Source organism: Nuphar pumila, chromosome 14 (genome assembly GCF_984573655.1).
Source record: "Nuphar pumila chromosome 14, dmNupPumi1.hap1.1, whole genome shotgun sequence".
Classification (NCBI taxonomy): domain Eukaryota; kingdom Viridiplantae; phylum Streptophyta; class Magnoliopsida; order Nymphaeales; family Nymphaeaceae; genus Nuphar; species Nuphar pumila.
Genome location: NC_143262.1, coordinates 4353233 through 4372959, shown reverse-complemented (window position 1 = coordinate 4372959; position 19727 = coordinate 4353233). Strand labels below are relative to the sequence as shown.

At 37.8% G+C, this 19727-nt stretch overlaps 1 protein-coding gene across 3 annotated transcripts in view; it reads right to left on the bottom strand.

Moving 5' to 3' along the window:
• LOC149816132 (mediator of RNA polymerase II transcription subunit) overlaps positions 1-18322 on the bottom strand; it is a 45608-nt gene extending 27286 nt beyond the window's left edge. For 2 of the 3 annotated variants that reach the window (XM_089986565.1, XM_089986566.1), the window contains exons 1-4: positions 18167-18322; positions 18058-18101; positions 1366-1465; positions 244-1230 (exon numbers count right to left, since the gene is read on the bottom strand). In XM_089986565.1, the coding sequence (XP_089842691.1) occupies positions 244-1230; positions 1366-1465; positions 18058-18101; positions 18167-18259 (1224 nt within the window). In that variant the 5' untranslated portion in view covers positions 18260-18322. Of the gene's footprint in view, positions 1-243; positions 1231-1365; positions 1466-18057; positions 18102-18166 lie in introns of those variants that run through there. The other variant, XM_089986567.1, reaches the window with a different exon arrangement.
• Between the last annotated feature and the right edge of the window lie 1405 nt (positions 18323-19727).

Here is a 19727-nt window from a genome sequence, read left to right as displayed (position 1 = left end):
AAAATAAATTCCTATAGCGAAGTACTATTAACTAAATCCTTCAGCCTAAACTCTTACTTTACATTCTTTCTAATAATTTATCAGTATTCATTAGACAACACAATGAAAAACTAGACCAAGAAGACAAAACGACCAATTATTTAGCAGTAAAGGCACCCCCTGAATTCAACCATCAGCAGTATCAAGCTAAAATACAGTGCATCTTAAAGAAAATATGCAATAAGAACATGATTATGCCCTTACCTCTCCATGCAGTGGTTCTCCTAAAACACTTGGATATGTTAAAGGTGCTGACCTCAAATTAATCAATGACTCCCCTGATATAATTGGATAAGACTGAGATAAAAGCCTGTTTGTTGCAAAAGTTGGGCAGTGCAAGTGCTGATCCAGCATTTGCATGTGCATAGCTACCATATCGCGCCTCCTGTGAATCTCCAAAATCATCGTAAATAATGCCTCATCATCAGGAATGTTATCTAAGAATTGCAAGCCGCTCCTGAGTAACTCATAGAATGGGACACGACATTTGCCTTCCTCAACCAAGAGCCATATTACATCCAAGCAGCTATGGATCCACTCAGTTGTATCTCTCTCAGATTTAAATGCATTGGTCCCATCAAATTCATCTGCTACTACATGTTGTCTTTGATCCCAACTAACCAACCAATTCATCATGTGTGAAAAAATATCCGCATAAGTAACAGGTTTCTGATTAAATTCGAGACCTTCCAAAATGATTTTGCAAGACAGCTGGCGTAACCAGTTTGTGTCAATACCTCTGACGGATGTACTGGACTTCAGAGTTATCTGTTGGCTATTGCAAGACATTTCAGAAGATTTGACTGGTGAATGGCCTATGGAAGCTAATGGATCAACTGAACCCTGACCAGGAGATCCAATAGCATGAACTGGGGGTAAAGGTGATGCTGGATTCGAAGTCTGAAAATTAGAAGAGTTGGGCATAGTGATTGAAGAACTTGTGATGCAAGACGCTCCTGATACAGTAGATGGCACACTAGTAATAGATTGAGTCCCTTGCCCAACTGGGACTTCTGTTGTTGAAATAAAAGAGAGAAGCGCAGGCAGGAATGTGACCCAGTTTATGTAATCTATAGAGCACAAACTCCTCACTGAGAAAAGAAGAAATTCTGCATGAGGAGCATGGCTGCTGCAGTGCACAACCAAGGTAACAAGTACAGATTCTGTAGCTGCACGTAGTTGCTCCTTGTCCTGTCATACAAAAGCACCCATTGTCATCCGGCACTAAGCTCAAGCATATCTGCATATATGCCAAGAATTTCCACAGAACTTCAATATATGTGATATGTGATTGACAAAAAAATATAAATATGCATTGACACTTACAGGAAATTGTGCTTGAAGTTGCTCAAAATCCAAAAGAAACTGCTCATTTGAAGGAGGAAGCTCACGGTTAATAGCAGTTATCCTTTTCTGCATTTTATTCCTAATAGTCCTCTTATGTTAGCAATACACAGCACGAAACTTTGCCATTCAAGTTATTGTATTTAGTTGGGAAGGAGATTGATTTCAAGTGGAAGTAAGAAGCAGGAAACTTTTGCTAGGTAAAGCAATAAAGCTAAACAAAGGATCTTGGCTAGCCATATAAAAATCATGTTCATACAAGGTCTGATGACAATTCAGGATGAAAGTTCAACAATCAATCTGTGATAATAAAAGTGTTCTTCCATTGGATGTTAAACCTAATTTACATGACATTTCAATTATGAATCCCCCAGCACTTGTGTATGATAAGATTGCTGTAGAAGAGACATAAATTACTGCTACAGATATAAGTAGCCCATATGTTTACAGGTCTTCCAATTATGTGGAGTATATTTGAGATGCAAGTTGTACATGTTCAAACACAATATGTAACCCAAATTTTTGTGACACGAATTATTATATTCACTGAATGCATCTTTATATCATGTAATATACTAATTGTGAATATGGAACTTAGTTGTTAAAAGTGGAACCTAGGCAAAGCCCCACCGCCTGGGCGACTAAGCTTGGGCGGTGGGGCCCTAATTTAGCGCCTAGGCTGGGACTGACTAGGCGTAAGCCTAAATAGGCCCTTTTTTGTTGACCCATATGGGTCATATAAAAGCGAAAAAGGGGGCCCTAATTGCCCCTTTTTCGCACTCTCTCCTTCTCTCCTCTCTCGGTTTTTGCAAGAAGAATAAGAAGAAGAGGATGACCCAACCAAGGTACTCTTTCTCTTTCTCTTTCTCTTTCTCTTTCTCTTTCTCTTTCTCTTTCTCTTTCTCCTTTGGCTCTCACTCTCTCTTTCTCTTAGTTATTCTCTCGCTCTTTGTTTCTCTCACTCTTTGTCTCTCGCTCTCTCTATCTCTCTCTCAGTTTCTCTCTCGCTTATTATGTAATATCTTATATGTGTGTGTGTTAATGTGCTTCTGTGATTTTTTCTGTGAAATGCTGAATTTTTATGTATATATTGAATTAGTATTATATTTTCTGTGAAATGCTGAATTAGTATTATATTTGTTTCTGTGAATTCATATTTTGTCGATTATATTCATACATTATGAGTAATTGAATATATATGTATATACAGTTATATATATGTAATTATGTATATTCTACAATATAATCTGAATTTTTATTAGTTGAATTTTTTTTTCTGTGAAACCATGCATAGTTAACTTTGTTGATTTTCTTTATGTCGTTTACATTTTAGTATGACTTGGATGTCAACTTAATATTGTTAAGGCTTTAATTGTGTTCAAATTATGTAGTTGCCTACTTGCCTTTTATTTACATTGGGCAGGTTATCAATTGTATGGTTTGTTTATTCAATTGTTCATTTCTTCTTATTTGTCTATTTCTTATATCATGTCTATTGTTGTTAATTTGATTGTATACATGATTTTATTTTTGTATATTGTTTATTCACATTGTTAGTTGTATGGTTTGGTTATTCAATTGTTCATTTATTCTTAATGTTTTTGTGCAGGTTATCAGTTTCATGGTTTGTTTATTTAAATTCAATTGTTCATTTTTTCTCCTTATTTGTTTATTGCTTATATAATGTCCATTGTTGACCTGTTCATTTTTTTGTATACATGATTTTATTTTTTGTATACTGTTCATTCACATTGTTAGTTGTATGGATTGTTTATTTATTCTTCATTTTTTTAGCAGATTATTTAATATAATTGATTTACGGTGTTCGACGACATGTTATGTTTTGTCTATTTCTTATTGTTGATTGATTTTATGTTGTACACATATTTGTTATTAATTTTAGCATTTTGTTTACATATTTTGTGTGTGTGTGTGTGTTTTGTTTTGTTTTATTTGAGGTACCGCCTAGGCCCCGTCTAGTCTTTTTAGGGCCTCACCGCCTAGCGCCTTTGACAACTAAGATATGGAAAGTATTAAATGTTTATTTCTTCTACAGAAACACTAAAAATGGTTAACTTGGCTAGTTAAAGATGATGTATGATATAAAGATCCCAACAAAAAAGTAATGATTTATTTGAAACAAAAAGACCACAAACCAAAATGCAACAACAACAAAAGACAATTGATTTCATAGTCCTTACTCAACCCCTTTAAGGGAATATATGAACCAGGTATATAAAATATGTTACATTTCATCGCATTGGCCCAGGTGAAACGATGTTAGGAATGTATAATTATATACAATATGTTACATTTCATAACATTGACCCCAGGTAGAACCATGTTGAGGAATATGTAAAGACTTGCCTTGTCTACCAACAAGATAAGCCCAGCCATCTATGTCACATGGACACTTCACTTAGTATGTGTATCCCATGTCGACACGACACGACACTCGAACACTTCATGGATATGACACTTTGAAACTAGGTGTGTTGTTAGAACTGAAAAAGTGTGATTATTGTAATTTTTGGGTCTGGATATCATATCAGACCCGGGTCCATATTATGTATAATCTTTATTTCATTCTGGGTCTGGATGTTATACCAGACCCGGACCCATATGTAATGAAATGGTGGTCTTCAACAAATGCACAAATAACTCACAAACAAGTGTCTATTGGAGACACTACAAGCATGACCCTTGAAAGGGTATAAAAGGAAGAACACTTGAAAAATAAATAATACTTTATTCACGAACAAAATGCTTAAGAAGCATGGTGCTTTACATTGAAGGGGTTCACCCCTATATATACAAAAAAGTGGAAGAGAGAGGAGAGCTCATTTTGAGCTCTCCAAAAGAGACGTTGGATTCCAACGTCTCTTAATATAGCTGTTGGACTACCGTCCAACAGCATTTATTATTATAGTTGTTGGACTATAGTCCACCAACATTTATTATAGCTGTTGGACTACAGTCCAACATCTATTTGCACAGTCAAGTTCAGGAACTTGACTAGATCAAATATCTAGTTTCGATTAAACTAGATGCTAAAAAAGAAAATAAAGAAAAATAGAAAAAGAAAATAATAAAAGAAAATATAATAATATTAAATAATATATATATATATATATATATTACAGTTTACATTTTAACACTCCCCCTCAAACTTACGATACAATGAGCGAAAGTTTGTCTAAGAGGAAGTAAAATCTGGGAGCAGCAAGAGGCTTGGTGAAGAAGTCTGCTAATTGATATTCTGATGTAACATATGGCAGATCAATGGTTCCATGTAAGTATTCCTCTCTTACATAGTGACAGTCCATCTCAATGTGTTTAGTACGCTCATGGAATGTCCGGTTGCTTGCAATGTAGATCGCACTTTTGTTGTCACAACACATCTTTGAAGCTTGTGTTGCTTTAGCTCCCATATCCGCTAGCAATCGTCTGAGCCAAACAACCTCCATAGTGGTGGTTGCCATGGCTCTGTATTCAACTTCGGTGGAGGAAAGAGAGACTTTTTGTTGCTTCCTGCACCTCCACGAAATTAAGGTTTCACCTAAGAACACACAAAAACCAGTAGTTGAGTGTCTATTATTGGGATCACCTCCCCAGTCAGCATCAGTATATGCAATTAAATTTAATGAAGATGAAGCAGACAAGAAGAGTCCTCGTGAAAGAGAGGATTTTAAGTATCTAATAATACGAAAAATCGCTCCCATGTGCATGGAGGTGGGAGCATGCTGAAACTGACTGACTGTATGAACCGCATGCGTTATATCTGGCCTAGTAATGGAAAGATAAGAAAGAGCTCCAACAAGCTGTCTATAAGGAGTAGGATCATCAAGAAGTTCTCCATCATCAATTTTCATTTTAACATTGACAACTTCTGGAGTGTCTACTTTCTTATCATCTGTAATTTCAGACCTAGAAACGATATCAAGAGCAAATTTAGATTGAGATATCAAATACCCCCGAGGGGAATAAGCAACTTCAATGCCTAAAAAATATCTTAATAAACCTAAGTCAGTCATTTCAAAGTGAGTTTTAAGAAGAGATTTGATATTTGCAACTCCCTGTTTGTCGCCTCCAGTGATGATCATATCGTCCACATAGAGAAGAAGAATAATGATGTCTGCATCAGATTTCTTAACAAACAAAGCAGTGTCAGTTAAACAAGGTTGAAAACCAATATCAAGCATAACATGACTAAATCGGTCATACCAGGCTTTTGAAGCCTGTTTAAGACCATAAAGAGCTTTTTCTAGACGAAGAGCTTTACCCTTAGGGATACTAATACCAGATGGGGCTTCCATGTATACTTCTTCAACGAGATTCCCATTCAGGAAAGCATTTTTGACATCTAATTGAAAGATATGTCATGTTCTAATGGAGGCCAAGGCTATTAAAGTTCTAACAGTGGTCATACGGGCCACAGGAGCAAATGTTTCTTCATAATCGATGCCATACTCTTGGGCATATCCTTTTGCTACTAAACGGGCCTTATATCTTTTCAGGGTCCCATCACTTTTGGTTTTGACTTTGTATACCCACCTACAACCTATAGGTTTCTTACCCGGAGGAATATCTTGTATCGTTCAAGTATTGGCCTTTTCTGGTGCATCCAATTTTATTTTCATGGATTCTATCCATTCTATATGATTTTTTGCTTGAGAATAGGATGATGGTTCAACGTATGATTGTATTAATGCAATGGCGGCGCTATACGTGGGTGAAAAAGATTCATAAAACACAAATTTTTCTGGAGGTTTAGAGATTCTAGACGTTCTTCTAGGTGAGACTTCAGAGTATTTTTGTAATGCACATGGAAGATTTTGCTCTCTACGTCTTGAATATTGTAGACTAACATCCCTATGGATTTGCTCTTCATTATCATCATTTTCAACAACAATAGGACTTTGATCATTGTCAAGGTCACATCCAACATCACATTCATTGGATTTTGAAGTTTGATCAATTAAAAACGAGTATTCAGTGACATCCTTGGATTTTTCAAATTCAAAGAAGCTTTCTTTTTCCAAAAAAGATACATTTCTTGACACATATAATTTGTCATTTTGAAAATCGAAACACCTGTAGCCTTTTTTATTATCAGCATATCCTAAAAAGGCACATGGGATTGCACGAGGAGAGAGTTTGTCATTTCTGTTGGTGAAAACAAAACATTTGCATCCAAAGACTCTTAATCTAGAATAATCTGGAGTTAAATTAACAAGTTTTTCTATTGGAGTTGTATTCTTTAATGAGGAAGATGGCATCCTATTAATGAGGTAGGTGGCAGTTAGGACCGCTTCAGCCCAAAAACTTTTTGGAACTTGATTTGCAATTAGCAATGTCCTAGTAGTTTCCATAATGTGTCGATGTTTGCGTTCGGCTAGGCCATTCTGTTGTGGAGTGTGTGGACATGATCTTTGATGTGTAATACCATGTAAATTGAGATAGTCTTTGAATTCATTGGACATAAATTCTCCCCCTGAATCAGTGCGAAAAACAGAAATATCATTTTGAAACTTATTTTTAACCATTTTATGAAATATTTGGAAGTTAGCAAAGACATCAGATTTATGTTTAAGAAAATAAATCCAAGTATGTCTAGAAAAGTCATCAACAAAAATGACATAATATGTATAACCACCTTTGGAAATAACTGGTGCGGGGCCCCAAACATCCGAATGTATTAACTCAAGTGGTCGTGAGGAAACAAAAGTTCTACTAAGAAATGGTAACATTTTCATTTTGCCAAGAATGCAGTCTTTACAAGAAAAATTTTCAGAATTACAAAATTTTTTCAAACTTGGAAAATATTGAATTTTAGACATATGAGGATGGCCAAGCCTTTTGTGCCATAAATCCAATTCTAATTTCTGAATATTATAACAAAATGCATTCTTGGGTAATTCCAAAAAGTCCATGTAATAAAGTCCTCCTTCTCTATGGCCTTCCCCAATCAGCTTCCCTGACTGGCGATCCTGTACCCAACAACCATGAGAAGAGAAGGAGATATTACATCCATAATCAGATATTTGCGAGACAGATAAGAGATTCAAATTAAGTTTAGGGATATATCTAACTTCTGGGATAAAAAATCTTTTGGATTTTTGAAGATTTTCAAAACATCCTATTCCTTTTACTTCAAGAGATGTGTCATCGGCTGTAAAAACCTTTGACACACTTGAGTTATTTTTAAGACATTAGGATAGACTATTAACATTTAGGATCATATGAAAAGAAGCACCAAAATCTAAAAGCCAAGGAAAGTTACCTGGACCGGAGAAAGATGCAACTGTCGCTCCAGTTGAGGCTTCGTTTGAGGAGGATACCCCTTTGAGAAGAGGTTGAAGGATTTCCATCAGTTGAGCCATAGACACAGGTGCATCTTGATCTTTTGACTCAAATTCAACAGATGCAACTCTTTTTTCTTCTCTTCTTTTTAACTTTGGACATTGAGGCCTATAGTGCCCCGGTTCATGACAATGATGACAAATAACTTTTCTTTTATCAAAGTCGTTGTTTTGCCTTCCAAAATGAGGCGGCTTGTAAGTACGAGTATGATTCCCCGATCTAGATACAACTAAAACGGAGTCATCATCAACTTTATGAGTACTTTTTCTAAGTCTATTTTCCTTCATAGTGAGCTCTTCTATAGTATCAACAATAGAAGGAATTTTTCCACGATGTAAAAGGGCCGATTTGGTGGATTCAAACTCCGGCCTTAGACCATTCACAAATTGATAGAAATGTTCCATATCGAGTTGCTTTTGGCGAAGCTCGATGTCTTCGGCACAATGCCATTTGGGCTCAAAAAGAGCCAACTCTTCCCAAAGTTCGGACAACTCATTATAATATTCTCGAATAGTTTTATCTTTTTGAGTCATTGTCCGAACTTTATCTTGTAAATTGCATACATGTGCAATATCTTTAAGGGAATACATGTTTTTGAGGTATTCCCAAGCCTTATCGGCATGCTCAAACTTAGCTAGACTAGAGCATTTTTTAATGTCTATGCTATTGATGAGCCATAACATAATTTTTGCATGCCCTATCCTCCATTCTTTCCATTTCTTTTCATAAGTGGCTAACGCCTTACTCTTCTCTTCTTCCGTTAGAGGAACCTTTTTATCACCCTCTTTCTTGGTAAGAGATAGTTTAGGTTTCAAATCGGAATCATCCACTATACCCCATAAACCTTTTCCCCAAATGTGGTGCTTCATAATCGAAGCCCACATTACATAGTTAGTATCATTTAGCTTCATAGGAATGATGGTGATCTTATCATTGTCATCCATCTTTTACAAGGGTAAGAGAGGAATAAATAGGAGAAGAGAGAGAGAAATAAAAAGAAAAGAAAAAGAGTAGACAAAGGAATAAGAGAGGTTACAAAACCAAAAATTTTTGTAGTACAAGTTCGCCTTTCTTCAAACAAATCTTCTTGAGCCAAGAACAAGGTGATGAAACATCTTTTGTAAATGTGGCACGGAAATCGAGGCAGAAGCACTTCAAGATCTAAGGATTTCGTAGCTCTGATACCATGTAATGAAATGGTGATCTTCAACAAATGCACAAATAACTCACAAACAAGTGTCTATTGGAGACACTACAAGCATGACCCTTGAAAGGGTATAAAAGGAAGAACACTTGAAAAATAAATAATACTTTATTCATGAACAAAATGCTTAAGAAGCATGGTGCTTTACATTGAAGGGGTTCACCCCTATATATACAAAAAAGTGGAAGAGAGAGGAGAGCTCATTTTGAGCTCTCCAAAAGAGACGTTGGATTCCAATGTCTCTTAATATAGCTGTTGGACTACAGTCCAACAGCATTTATTATTATAGTTGTTGGACTTAATATAGCTGTTGCAGTCCAACAGCATTTATTATTATAGTTGTTGGACTATAGTCCAACAGCATTTATTATAGCTATTGGACTACAGTCCAACAGCTATTTGCACAGTCAAGTTCTGGATCAAATATCTAGTTTCTATTGAACTAGATGCTAAAAAAGAAAATAAAGAAAAATAGAAAAATAAAATAATAAAAGAAAATATAATAATATTAAATAATATATATATATATATATATATATTACAGTTTACATTTTAACACCATATTGTATACTAACACATATTAATACATGGTTCTAGGTCACAATTTCAGCCGCAACCTCTATTCTTCTCTTTCTTTCTCTTCTCACAAAACAGGTTCAGAGGCAAAATCTCACATGGTATCAAAGCAGAAATCCACCTAGGGTTTGAAGGGTGCTTCCAAAAGGTGCGACCAGAGGTTTGAGATCTCTTCATCTCTCTCGTTTTTCTTCACTTTCGATTTTCTTCATCTCTCTTTTCGTTTCTTTCCTGGAAGATTCACATCTCACGTGAATCTCTAAATCATCAGGTGAATCGTGAATCTCTTAAATATCCTACTTCTTATCCTTGTATTCAAAAAATCACGCCTCACGTGAATCCATTGTTTCACGTGAAACCCTAAAGTCAACCCATTTTCTTATTCCTCTAGTATATTCAGATTTGATCGTGCTTTTGCACAAGATCTGGAGCACTTCTCCCCTGCGCATCCTTCTGCCACTTGGACTGGAACATTCAGATCTGAGCATGAAGTTGCATCAGATCTGAAATATCAAGCTTTTGATGTCCAGAGTTGATATTTGACAGCAGAATTTTAATTTGTTTTTCATTTCTACCAAGTGTCTCCACCTTTCAGCCTATTTTCTTCTCGTTGTCACAACTGGTACTCATAACAGTTGTTTGTCAACGTCATCCTCATCTTTTTTTTTGTCCAGATCTGAAAACGCAATTAGTTTCAACTTATGTTCAACGTGTGAGAAATTCCTATTGTGTCAATCTCAAATTTTATAAAAAAAAAAGGAAGGGAAAATTCAGATCTGATCTCTCCTTGAATCTGACAGTCTCTAATCGCTAGTTTCTCGAAGGTTGCTCAGGGCAACCAGCAAACCTCTTTGGCAGTAGACTGGGCACTTCGTGAACACTTGAATATCCTTGTTCAATTCTTTTTCCTTCGTGGATTATCATTCTTCTCAATCGAGTCTTTTTTCAAGTTTCCTGAGTCAACTTGTTTCCGAAAAGTTAATCACCTCAAACTTCTTTATTTGGAAGAGACAAATCATTCCTTTTATAAGGAGCCAAGGTCTCTTAGGTCACTTGGACGGAACCACCCCAGTCCCACTAGAATTTGTTGCGAGAGAAGAGAAAGATGATAAAGGGACAAGTTTAATTGTGTATGTCAAAAATGCAGAATATCTCAATTGAGAAAGGAAAGATCAATCAGTAGTTGCATACATTACATCTATATTGTCTCAAGAGGTTCTTGTTGCAATTCCTGACAATTGTACAACCCTGCAACTTTGGGAGAGAATGGTTCAGACGTATTCGCAAGTTTCACAGGCGAGAATGGTTTTTCTCAAGAGGGAATTTCAGCTGCTGAGAATAAACTCCATGACCATCATGGAATATTTAAACAAGATGAAGACTATCACAGACCAACTTGCAGTTATAGGATGTGCAGTGAGTGACAGTGATATGGTGCAACAAAGTCTGAGTGGATTGGGATCCGACTATAACATGATCGTCACTTTACTGCAGTGCTTACCTGCCCTTCCTACTTTTGATGAGTTGCGAACTAAATTAATTCAGTATGAAATGACTCTAAAGGGATTTTCAGAAAGAACCCACGCTTATGCAAATTCTCAAGAAGTTTTTGCCACAGGGGTGACTTATGGTCGAGGACGGAGGCGAGGTGGACAAGGGTGAAATGGACACGAAGGGTGTGGTTTGCTTCCCACCCCAAATATGTTGACCCATGCTCAGGGACAAAGATCTATCCCCACTTGCTTTCTTTATAACAAAAGAGGGCTGATCAAGGCGAGTTGTTGGCACAATCCTGAAAATAAAGGAAAGACTCCACAGACAGAACCAAAAAAAAGTTCAGCAATATCAAAGAAAGTGGAGAGATTAGAGATTTGTTGATATCCGCCTTGTCAGAATTGAATTTAAAGCAGAATGATCAAGGAACTTGGTTTGTTGACTCAGGAGCAGCAACTCACGTGACTGGTGATGCAGGTAAACTTTCTAAACCTATTCTTTATTTTGGCAAAAGTAAGATTGTCATTGGAGACAGATCCTACCAGCCTGTTTTTCATATTGAAAAATCTGGCATTCCCATGTCATATTCTACTCTTGAACTTTCTGATGTCTTTCATGCTCCCAATATCAAGAAAAATATTGTTTTTGTTTCTAAGCTTGTTGATGATAATCATGCTTCAGTCGTATTTACTCCCTTCTCTGTGCAGGTCAAGGACCTTCGCACGAGAGAAACATTCATTGAAGGAAAGAGATGAGGCAATATGTATGTCTTTCAAGAAGCTCCATGTCATCATGTCTGCCCTACTCACCTGGATTCGGAGTTTTCATTAAAGTCATGTTCTTTGTCTTCTGCAAATGTTTTTAGTATTTCTTAATGTAATAAGCATTTCCTATGACACAGTCGGTTAGGACATTGTGGGAGTCATTTTATTGAGAAACTTGTTTCTAATAATCTTATTCCAAAAGAAAGTCTCCATGTGGATGAGAAAAGTCAGAAGTGTTCAAGTTGTCTTTTATGCAAAAGTCATGTATTGTCGTTTCACTCTGTTAATAAGAGAGTTTCAAAGCCTTTTGAGATAATATGTTCTGATGTATGGGGTCCTGCTCCAGTTGCCTCTGGATCTGGAAGCAGATACTACTTAATTTTTGTTGATAGCTACTCCTGATACACTTGGATATATTTCATAAAAAATAAGTCGAAAGTTTTCTTTTTGTTTCAAAACTTTCTTTCCTTAGTAAAAAATCAATTCTATGAGTCCATCCAATTCTTCCAATGTGACGGAGGAGAGGAGTTCTCATCTAGTGACTTTATTTCTTTCCTCCAAAATAATGAGATAGGAAAAAGGGTGTCCTATCCACACACACCTCAACAAAATAGGATTGTTGAGCGAAAACACAGGCATATCGTCGAAAGTTCCATGAGCATGCCCCATGACAGTAATCTTCCCATTAATATGTGGACAAAAGCTTTTCATTCTACCGTACATGTGATAAATAGATTGTCTATGGTTGTTTTGGAAGATAAGTCTCCTTATTACTGTCTTTTTGGAGTTCATCCTAGTTATCATGATTTACGTGCCTTCGGATGTGTTTGTTATGTGCGCATTAATCGGTCTCTGAGAAACAAGTTTCAGGAGAAGACTCAGAAGTGTAGATTTGTGGGATATTCAGACGACTACAAAGGATATAGGTGTTATGATCCTGCCAACGGACGCATCAGAATCTCAAGAAATGTTGTCTTTTATGAGCAAAATTTTGATCACAAAGCTGGCACAACGGATATGTCCCCTAACACAACCGAAGTTTATTATCCTTGGCTGAATTCAGAACTTTTTGCTAATTCCAATGAAGTCTGTTCTTCAGACTGTGTGCAGCAGGAAGAAGAAATGTTTGAGACTACTGGTACATCAGGATCACAAAATTGGGAAGAAGTACCATCATCGGTACCGGGCAGATACAAGGGCATTTCCTATACTAGACAGAGAACGACAGCGCCAAGCCTTCTAAATTGCGCCCGAGCAACTGATCCTACTTCCTCTCATACTCTTAAGGGTAGAAGATCCAATCGCATGCGACATCCTATTGATAGGTGGGTCAGCTATAACAACTTCTTGGATTTTCAGCTCTTTTTAACTGCCCTAAAAAAGGAAGATGAGCATATTATATAATATCAAGCAACCACTTCTACCAAATGGGTAGAAGCCATGAATGATGAAATGCAAGCCTTACATGAATGTGAAACCTGAGAAATTGTTCTCAGACCACCTGACAAAAATGTTGTCGGATGCAAATGGGACTACAAAATAAAGTATAAACCAAATGAAACCATTGAACGATAAGGCAAGACTAGTGGCAAAAGGGTTCACTCAAGAAGCAGGGCAAGACTATGATGAGACCTTCAGCCCAATGGTGAGAATGGGAACGATTCAAATTATTCTTTCCTTGGTTGTCGAACATGGATGAAAGTTGAGTCAATTTGATGTGAAAAATGCATTCTTGCATAGGGATCTAAAGGAGGAAGTCTACATGGAACAACCCCCTGGATATCACGAGCAAAACTGTAAAACCCATGTGTGCAGGCTAAAAAGAGCTATCTATGGCCTAAAACAAGCATCTCGTTCTTGGTTTGACAGCTTCTCACTTGAGATTCAAAAGCATGGATTTTCACGTTCTCTACTAGATCACTGATTATTCATTTTTAGAAGTCAGAATGTGATCACCCTATTATTAATTTATGTTGACGATATTGTCATTACAGGAAACTCTGAAGCTCACATCAAAGAAGTAAAAAACCTATTAGGTTAGAGGTTCAAAATGAAAGATCTTGGTGCCTTGCGCTATTTTCTTGGTGTAGAAGTTGACAGTCAAGCTCATGGCTTGACTCTCACTCAGCACAAGTATACCATAGATGTTCTCAGCAAGGCAGGTATGAAAGAATGCAAGCCTCTAGGAACTCCAAGTATGCTCCACCAAAAACTCAGTACTCATGAAGGAGATCTATGTGAGGACCCCACCAGGTATCGCAGTCTAATAGGGATGTTACAATATCTCACATTCACTCGTCCTGATATTGTTTATTCAGTCAATCAAGTGTCATAGTTTATGTATGCACCACGTACTGGACACATGGAGGCGATTAAGAGGATACTCAGATATCTGAAAGGGACCATTGGGGACGGGTTGATATATTATCCACAGTCATCTGGCAAGGATGTGTGTGAACTTACTGTAAATTATGATGCAGACTGGGCAGGGGATCCTGATGAACGAAGATCTACATCAGGATATTGTGTTTTTATTTGAAGAAACTTAGTCTCTTGGAGTAGTAGAAAACAAAAGGATGTCGCTAGATCAAGCACCGAGGCTGAGTATAGTTTCATGGTTGCCGCTACTGCCGAAGTCACATGGGTCAAGCATCTACTAACTGAAGTGGGAGAAATGATCTCTCGGTTTACCTTGTTGTGTAACAATCAAAGTGCTCTCAACATGTCATTCAATCCAGTACATCACAGTCGTGCAAAGCATATCGAGATCGACCAACATTTTGTAAGACAAAAAGTTGAAGAAAAAGAGATTGAGCCTGAGTTTGTTAATACTGAAAGACAAGTTGCAGACATATTTACAAAGGGCTTGACAAAAGATCGTTTTTGGATGCTTAAAGGCAAGTTGTTCATGGTTCAAGACCATGATCAACTTGAGCAAGGTGAAAAAGTGTGCTTATTGTAATTTTTGGGTCTAGAAATCATATCAGGCCCGGGTCCATATTATGTATAGTCTTTATTTCATTCTGGGTTTGGATGTTATACCAGACCTGGACCCATATTGTATACTAACACATATTAATACATGGTTCTAGGTCCAGCGGCAGCCTCTATTCTTCGCTTTCTTTCTCTTCTCACAAAATCAGTTCAGAGGGAAAATCTCACAAGAATCCCCTGCCCTTCCCAAGTCATCCATGGGAGAGTGTTGCTATGTACTTCATTATGGCCCTACCCTACCCACGATCGATAGGTACGATTCTGCCATGGTGGCAGGGGCCCAGTTTTCAAGGTATGCTATCTTTGTTGATGCACTACTCACCCGTAGTTTTCATCATGTAGCCAACTTTGTAATATCGCGTATTTTTCCTTGATTTTAAAATTTGAAAAATATGATTTTTAAATTGTATATTTAATTAAATTGATAAATTCATGGAAAATATATTAAAATATAGGTGACATCAACTGGGTCTGGGCATGGCCCAAAGCCCACTGACAAGACTTAGTTGAACTAATTATGATTTGAGAAATTTTTCTTTTTAACATTTAAATTCGAGCAAAATTCAAGTATATACACCGTTAGATGCACCTCGAAATACTGATCATGTTGGCACAACAATCCAACACTATTTTTAAAACCAAACATGCGCAATCAAGAGTTTTATTGCCTCTGATAATCATGTAGAAATGAGGTTGAAGAGGATTTAGGTCAATCAAATAGAGCTAAGGGTAGGACTAGTGTACAAGAGCGACCATTAGTTCCCCACGGTAGGATTAATAGTTTATTTAGCAACAGACCCAAGTGAGGTATGCATTATGTATCTTGTGTTTTTTTGTTTTTTTTTACTTTCTTCCATATGCATTGTTTATATTTTAAATTAAGATTTTTTAACATTTTAACATATTCATTGTAGGAAATGAAGGAAGTAGAAGGAATGAAGGGCGTGGAGAGACAGAAAGTTCCTTCAAATATATTGCATTGATGTTTGAATGTTGAAGTGAAGCAGTGAACTATGTTAGTTTTAAAGTTTAAAGTTTATACCAAGGTTGATGTATCGTATCGTAACCCATGTCGGTAGGGCTCAAAATAAGATACATTTTGTATTGTATCGTAAAAAAACATAAATTTTGAAAATATATATATAAAAAATCAGAAAAAAAAATGAACAAATATTTTAAAAAAATCATAACACATGAAACAATGATGAATTGCACAAAATAGAACCAGAAAATCACATATGAAACATTTATGTCTCTATGAGTTGCATAAGACATCATCAAACATTAACTATCTCACAAGAACAATGCAAAATATTAAATATCTTGCAATTAAGAACATGTCACAAGGCTCATACTTTCATATTATATAAACAAAAATATGATGGCAATAGTTGCACTCGATTTTCAATCGGTTTTCACTCATTACTTGAGTGCCTCACCTCATTGCCACACTGGATCATCTGATGACATCTTTGTTGGAGGAGTGTGGAGCCTGATTTCTACCTTGATATAAATCTCTAGTTTTCGCAGATGGAAATTCACTTTTATTTTAGCAAACTGCAAAAAACCCTCTCCCATGCGCATGGATCGGCCCCCAAATCGCTCTCATGTACACAAATGAGGGAGTCAGTCCTCAAGAGGTCTTTAAAACCCAAAACTGAAAAATTACGATTTGGCCATTTTTTAAGAGTGTTGACTCTGTATCATATGATACACCCTGTATCGTACGATACGGGCATGTATCGTACGATACGTCATGTATCGTACGGTACGGGCATGTATCGTACGATACGGGCATGTATCGTACGATACGGGCATGTATCGTACGATACGGGCATGTATCGTACGATACGGGCATGTATCGTACGATACATACAATACAATTACATGTGTATCATGATACGAGTGTGTATCGTATCGATATTCTAAATAGTAACGATACGGTACGATACGAACAACCTTGGTTTATACTTTAAACTTTGAAATGTTTAATTTACTTTATGTTTTTTAGTGCTTAAATGCATAATTTGTTTTGTGCATTGAAAAACTTAACCATATCTCCATGTAATCTTTTAGTTTATTGATTTTGCTATCTTGCAGAAATCACAACCTCAAATAACAAGTCATTGGACTCATTTCTTATAAAAGGTATGCTTCTTAATCAAATTTATTAGTTTTTTATAGCTTATATAGTTTTTAAATTCTTGTTATATGGATTATGTAATGTGATTTTTTCTTGATGTAATAATTATTAAATGCTTGCAACAGGATGCATTTGTTAAATGGTTGCACTTGCATATACAATTCGGTTTTGAGATTAATAGATCTACTTTAATGTTATGTACTCATGCTTTATTTTGTCCATGATAACATAAATTTTATATATTGGTAAATTAAGAAAAATATAATTATATTTTCGCTTTTTGTTTGATTCTCTCTTGTTTTCCCAAGTCGAATCTTTTTTTGCTTCTCGTTTGATTCCTAGGTCACTTCCAGTTCAATTCTCTTATCGCTTCCGATATGATTCCCGATTCGCTTCCAAGTCATTTCGCGTTTCACACTTCCTAAATTTTTAAAAGTGCCTCGCTTACCGCTTTCGCTTCCCACTCCCACTTCCTCGACTGGCAACCTTGGAATTTTTCAACCTTTTTCTTTACTACAATGGAGTGTATTGTATTTCATGGACCTACAATACTATGTTTTATTGTAACATATACAATATGAAACGCATGCTTTTATAGGTTTCTCAATAAATAGGACGCATGCAAACAACAGTGAACTGATTCTAGGATTGACAACATATCTTTGCACCTGCATAAATCCCACGCAATCACTGATTCTAAACCCGAATGAATAGGCAAAAGAACTCATAACCATCTCAAACTCGACTTCGTTGAGCATAAATCTCCGTGTTATGGTCAAGCATTCACTCTCAACATCTCGTTTCATGAATAACACCTACACCCTTTTGTCCCATTCTTCACCCCTCTCACTAACCCAACCTTCACTTTTCATCTTCTTTGGATCGGCGTGGCTTGCGCTCTAGACCCAAGTTATACACACAAACTCTTTTGTTCTTATTCCCAGAACCCCAAAAAGAGCAGGGAATAATGCAATAACAAGCTTTGAGCCAACCAGGAAACGAATCAAAACTGGCAATCGATATTATAGATACTTTAGCACAAATGACTATCAGCATTTCCATATAATCAAATCAAGAAGTTCATCGAGCGTCGACTAAATGAGAAATTAGCAATGGAGATTGCTGCTAAAACTTACGGGGTTTCGCGAAACGATTCTTCACCGTTGCTCTTCGGAATCCTCTGAGTAGATAGAGGGATGTGAGGACATGAAACAGGGGAAACATGAGAGAGAGAGAGAGGCATACCCCCAAGTAGAGGTTGAAGAGGTCGAGGACGGCCGCCCTAGCAGCAGCTTGGAATTGGGGAAGATTCGGAGTCCCGACATGATTCGAATCCATAGCTCGCCCCTCTTCACTCTCACAGAGTGAGCGAGCAACAAGAGGAGCGAGAGAGAGAGAGAGAGGGTTTGCGGAAGGGCCGCGGGGGAATTGGGGATTAAATAGGGCTCCGGTGGCGGTTGCGCGAGCTCGAAAGACTCGGACACGTCCGAGACGTTACTTAGCGTCGGACCGGTTTCGAAATGGTGCGAGAGGATCGAAGATCTATCTCAACTGGAGCTTGATCTACGACATTAAGCGTGCCACGTGGGTTCGGAGGTGCTGGTTCCAAAGAACCGGACAAGGACTCGAGACAATAGAAAGTTTGACTCGTTGAATCAGAGTCCTTCCAACGTTCAGGCTCCGTTTGGAAACCGGTAGTCCATGGAGATTGCCCATCTCAAATTGGCAGCTGCCAAATCCTGAATGGAAATTAGGGGTGGCAATCGTGTCGGGTTGGCGGGTCAGCATACCTCAACCCGAACCTGACCCGTTTATTAAACGGGTCGGCTGTGGCAAACACGAACCCGACCCGTTTAATAAACGGGTAACCCGACACGACCCGCCAACCCATTTAATAAATGGGTTGGGTCGGGTAAATGGGTTCTCAGGTTGGCGGGTCGGGTTGACAGGTTGACGGGTCGGGTTGGTGGGTTGGCAGACGGGTTGGCGGGTCGGGTTGGTGTTTTGACCCACCCGCCTAACACGTTTATTAAACGGGTCAGCCGGGTTGACGGGTTGGCATACCCCCAACCCGAACCCAACCTGTTTAATAAACAAGTTACGCGGGTCAACCTGTTTATTAAATGGGTTGGCTTAAGCCCAACCCGAACCCGCCTAAGAGGCAGGTTGGCCGGTCGTGTCAGGTTTTGCCACCCCTAATGGAAATACAAAGGAGAGAGGACCTTACTTTCCATAAACACCATCCCAACTATCAGATATGAAGGTAATTTGACCAAGTTTTTACCATTGGAGCAACTCTCATCTCAGCTATTACTTTCCAAGCAAAATCTTATTAGTCGGTGTTTGGATTCCACAACATTCTTTTGGACCCGGGCGGGGGGACAAAATCTCCACCCCAGCTCCATCTCAAAATCTTGCCCTCCATCCCTGCACGGGTCTTGATTTTAACTTTTATCCTCATTTCATATCCTCCATCCCTTGTCTAAAAGGGACGAGGGGGGGTGAGACCTAGTTTCCCCTCGGTCAATTGCCATCCGGATCAGGGACGAGGCAAGGATTGAAGACGGGGACAGGGTGGGACGAGGAAAAGCGTAAGTCTATCCCCGCCTCCATCTCCATATGGGTTTTGATTTTAACCTCCATCCCTATTTCATGTCCTTCATCCCCGGTCCAAACGGGGCAAGGTGGGACGGGTCCCGTTTTCCCCTGTTCCACTGTCATCCCTAGAGTAAAGCCTATGTTTGTGATATTTTCCTTAAACATATGCACTGGAGGAAAACAGCTTCCATGTGAGAAATGGAAGTGA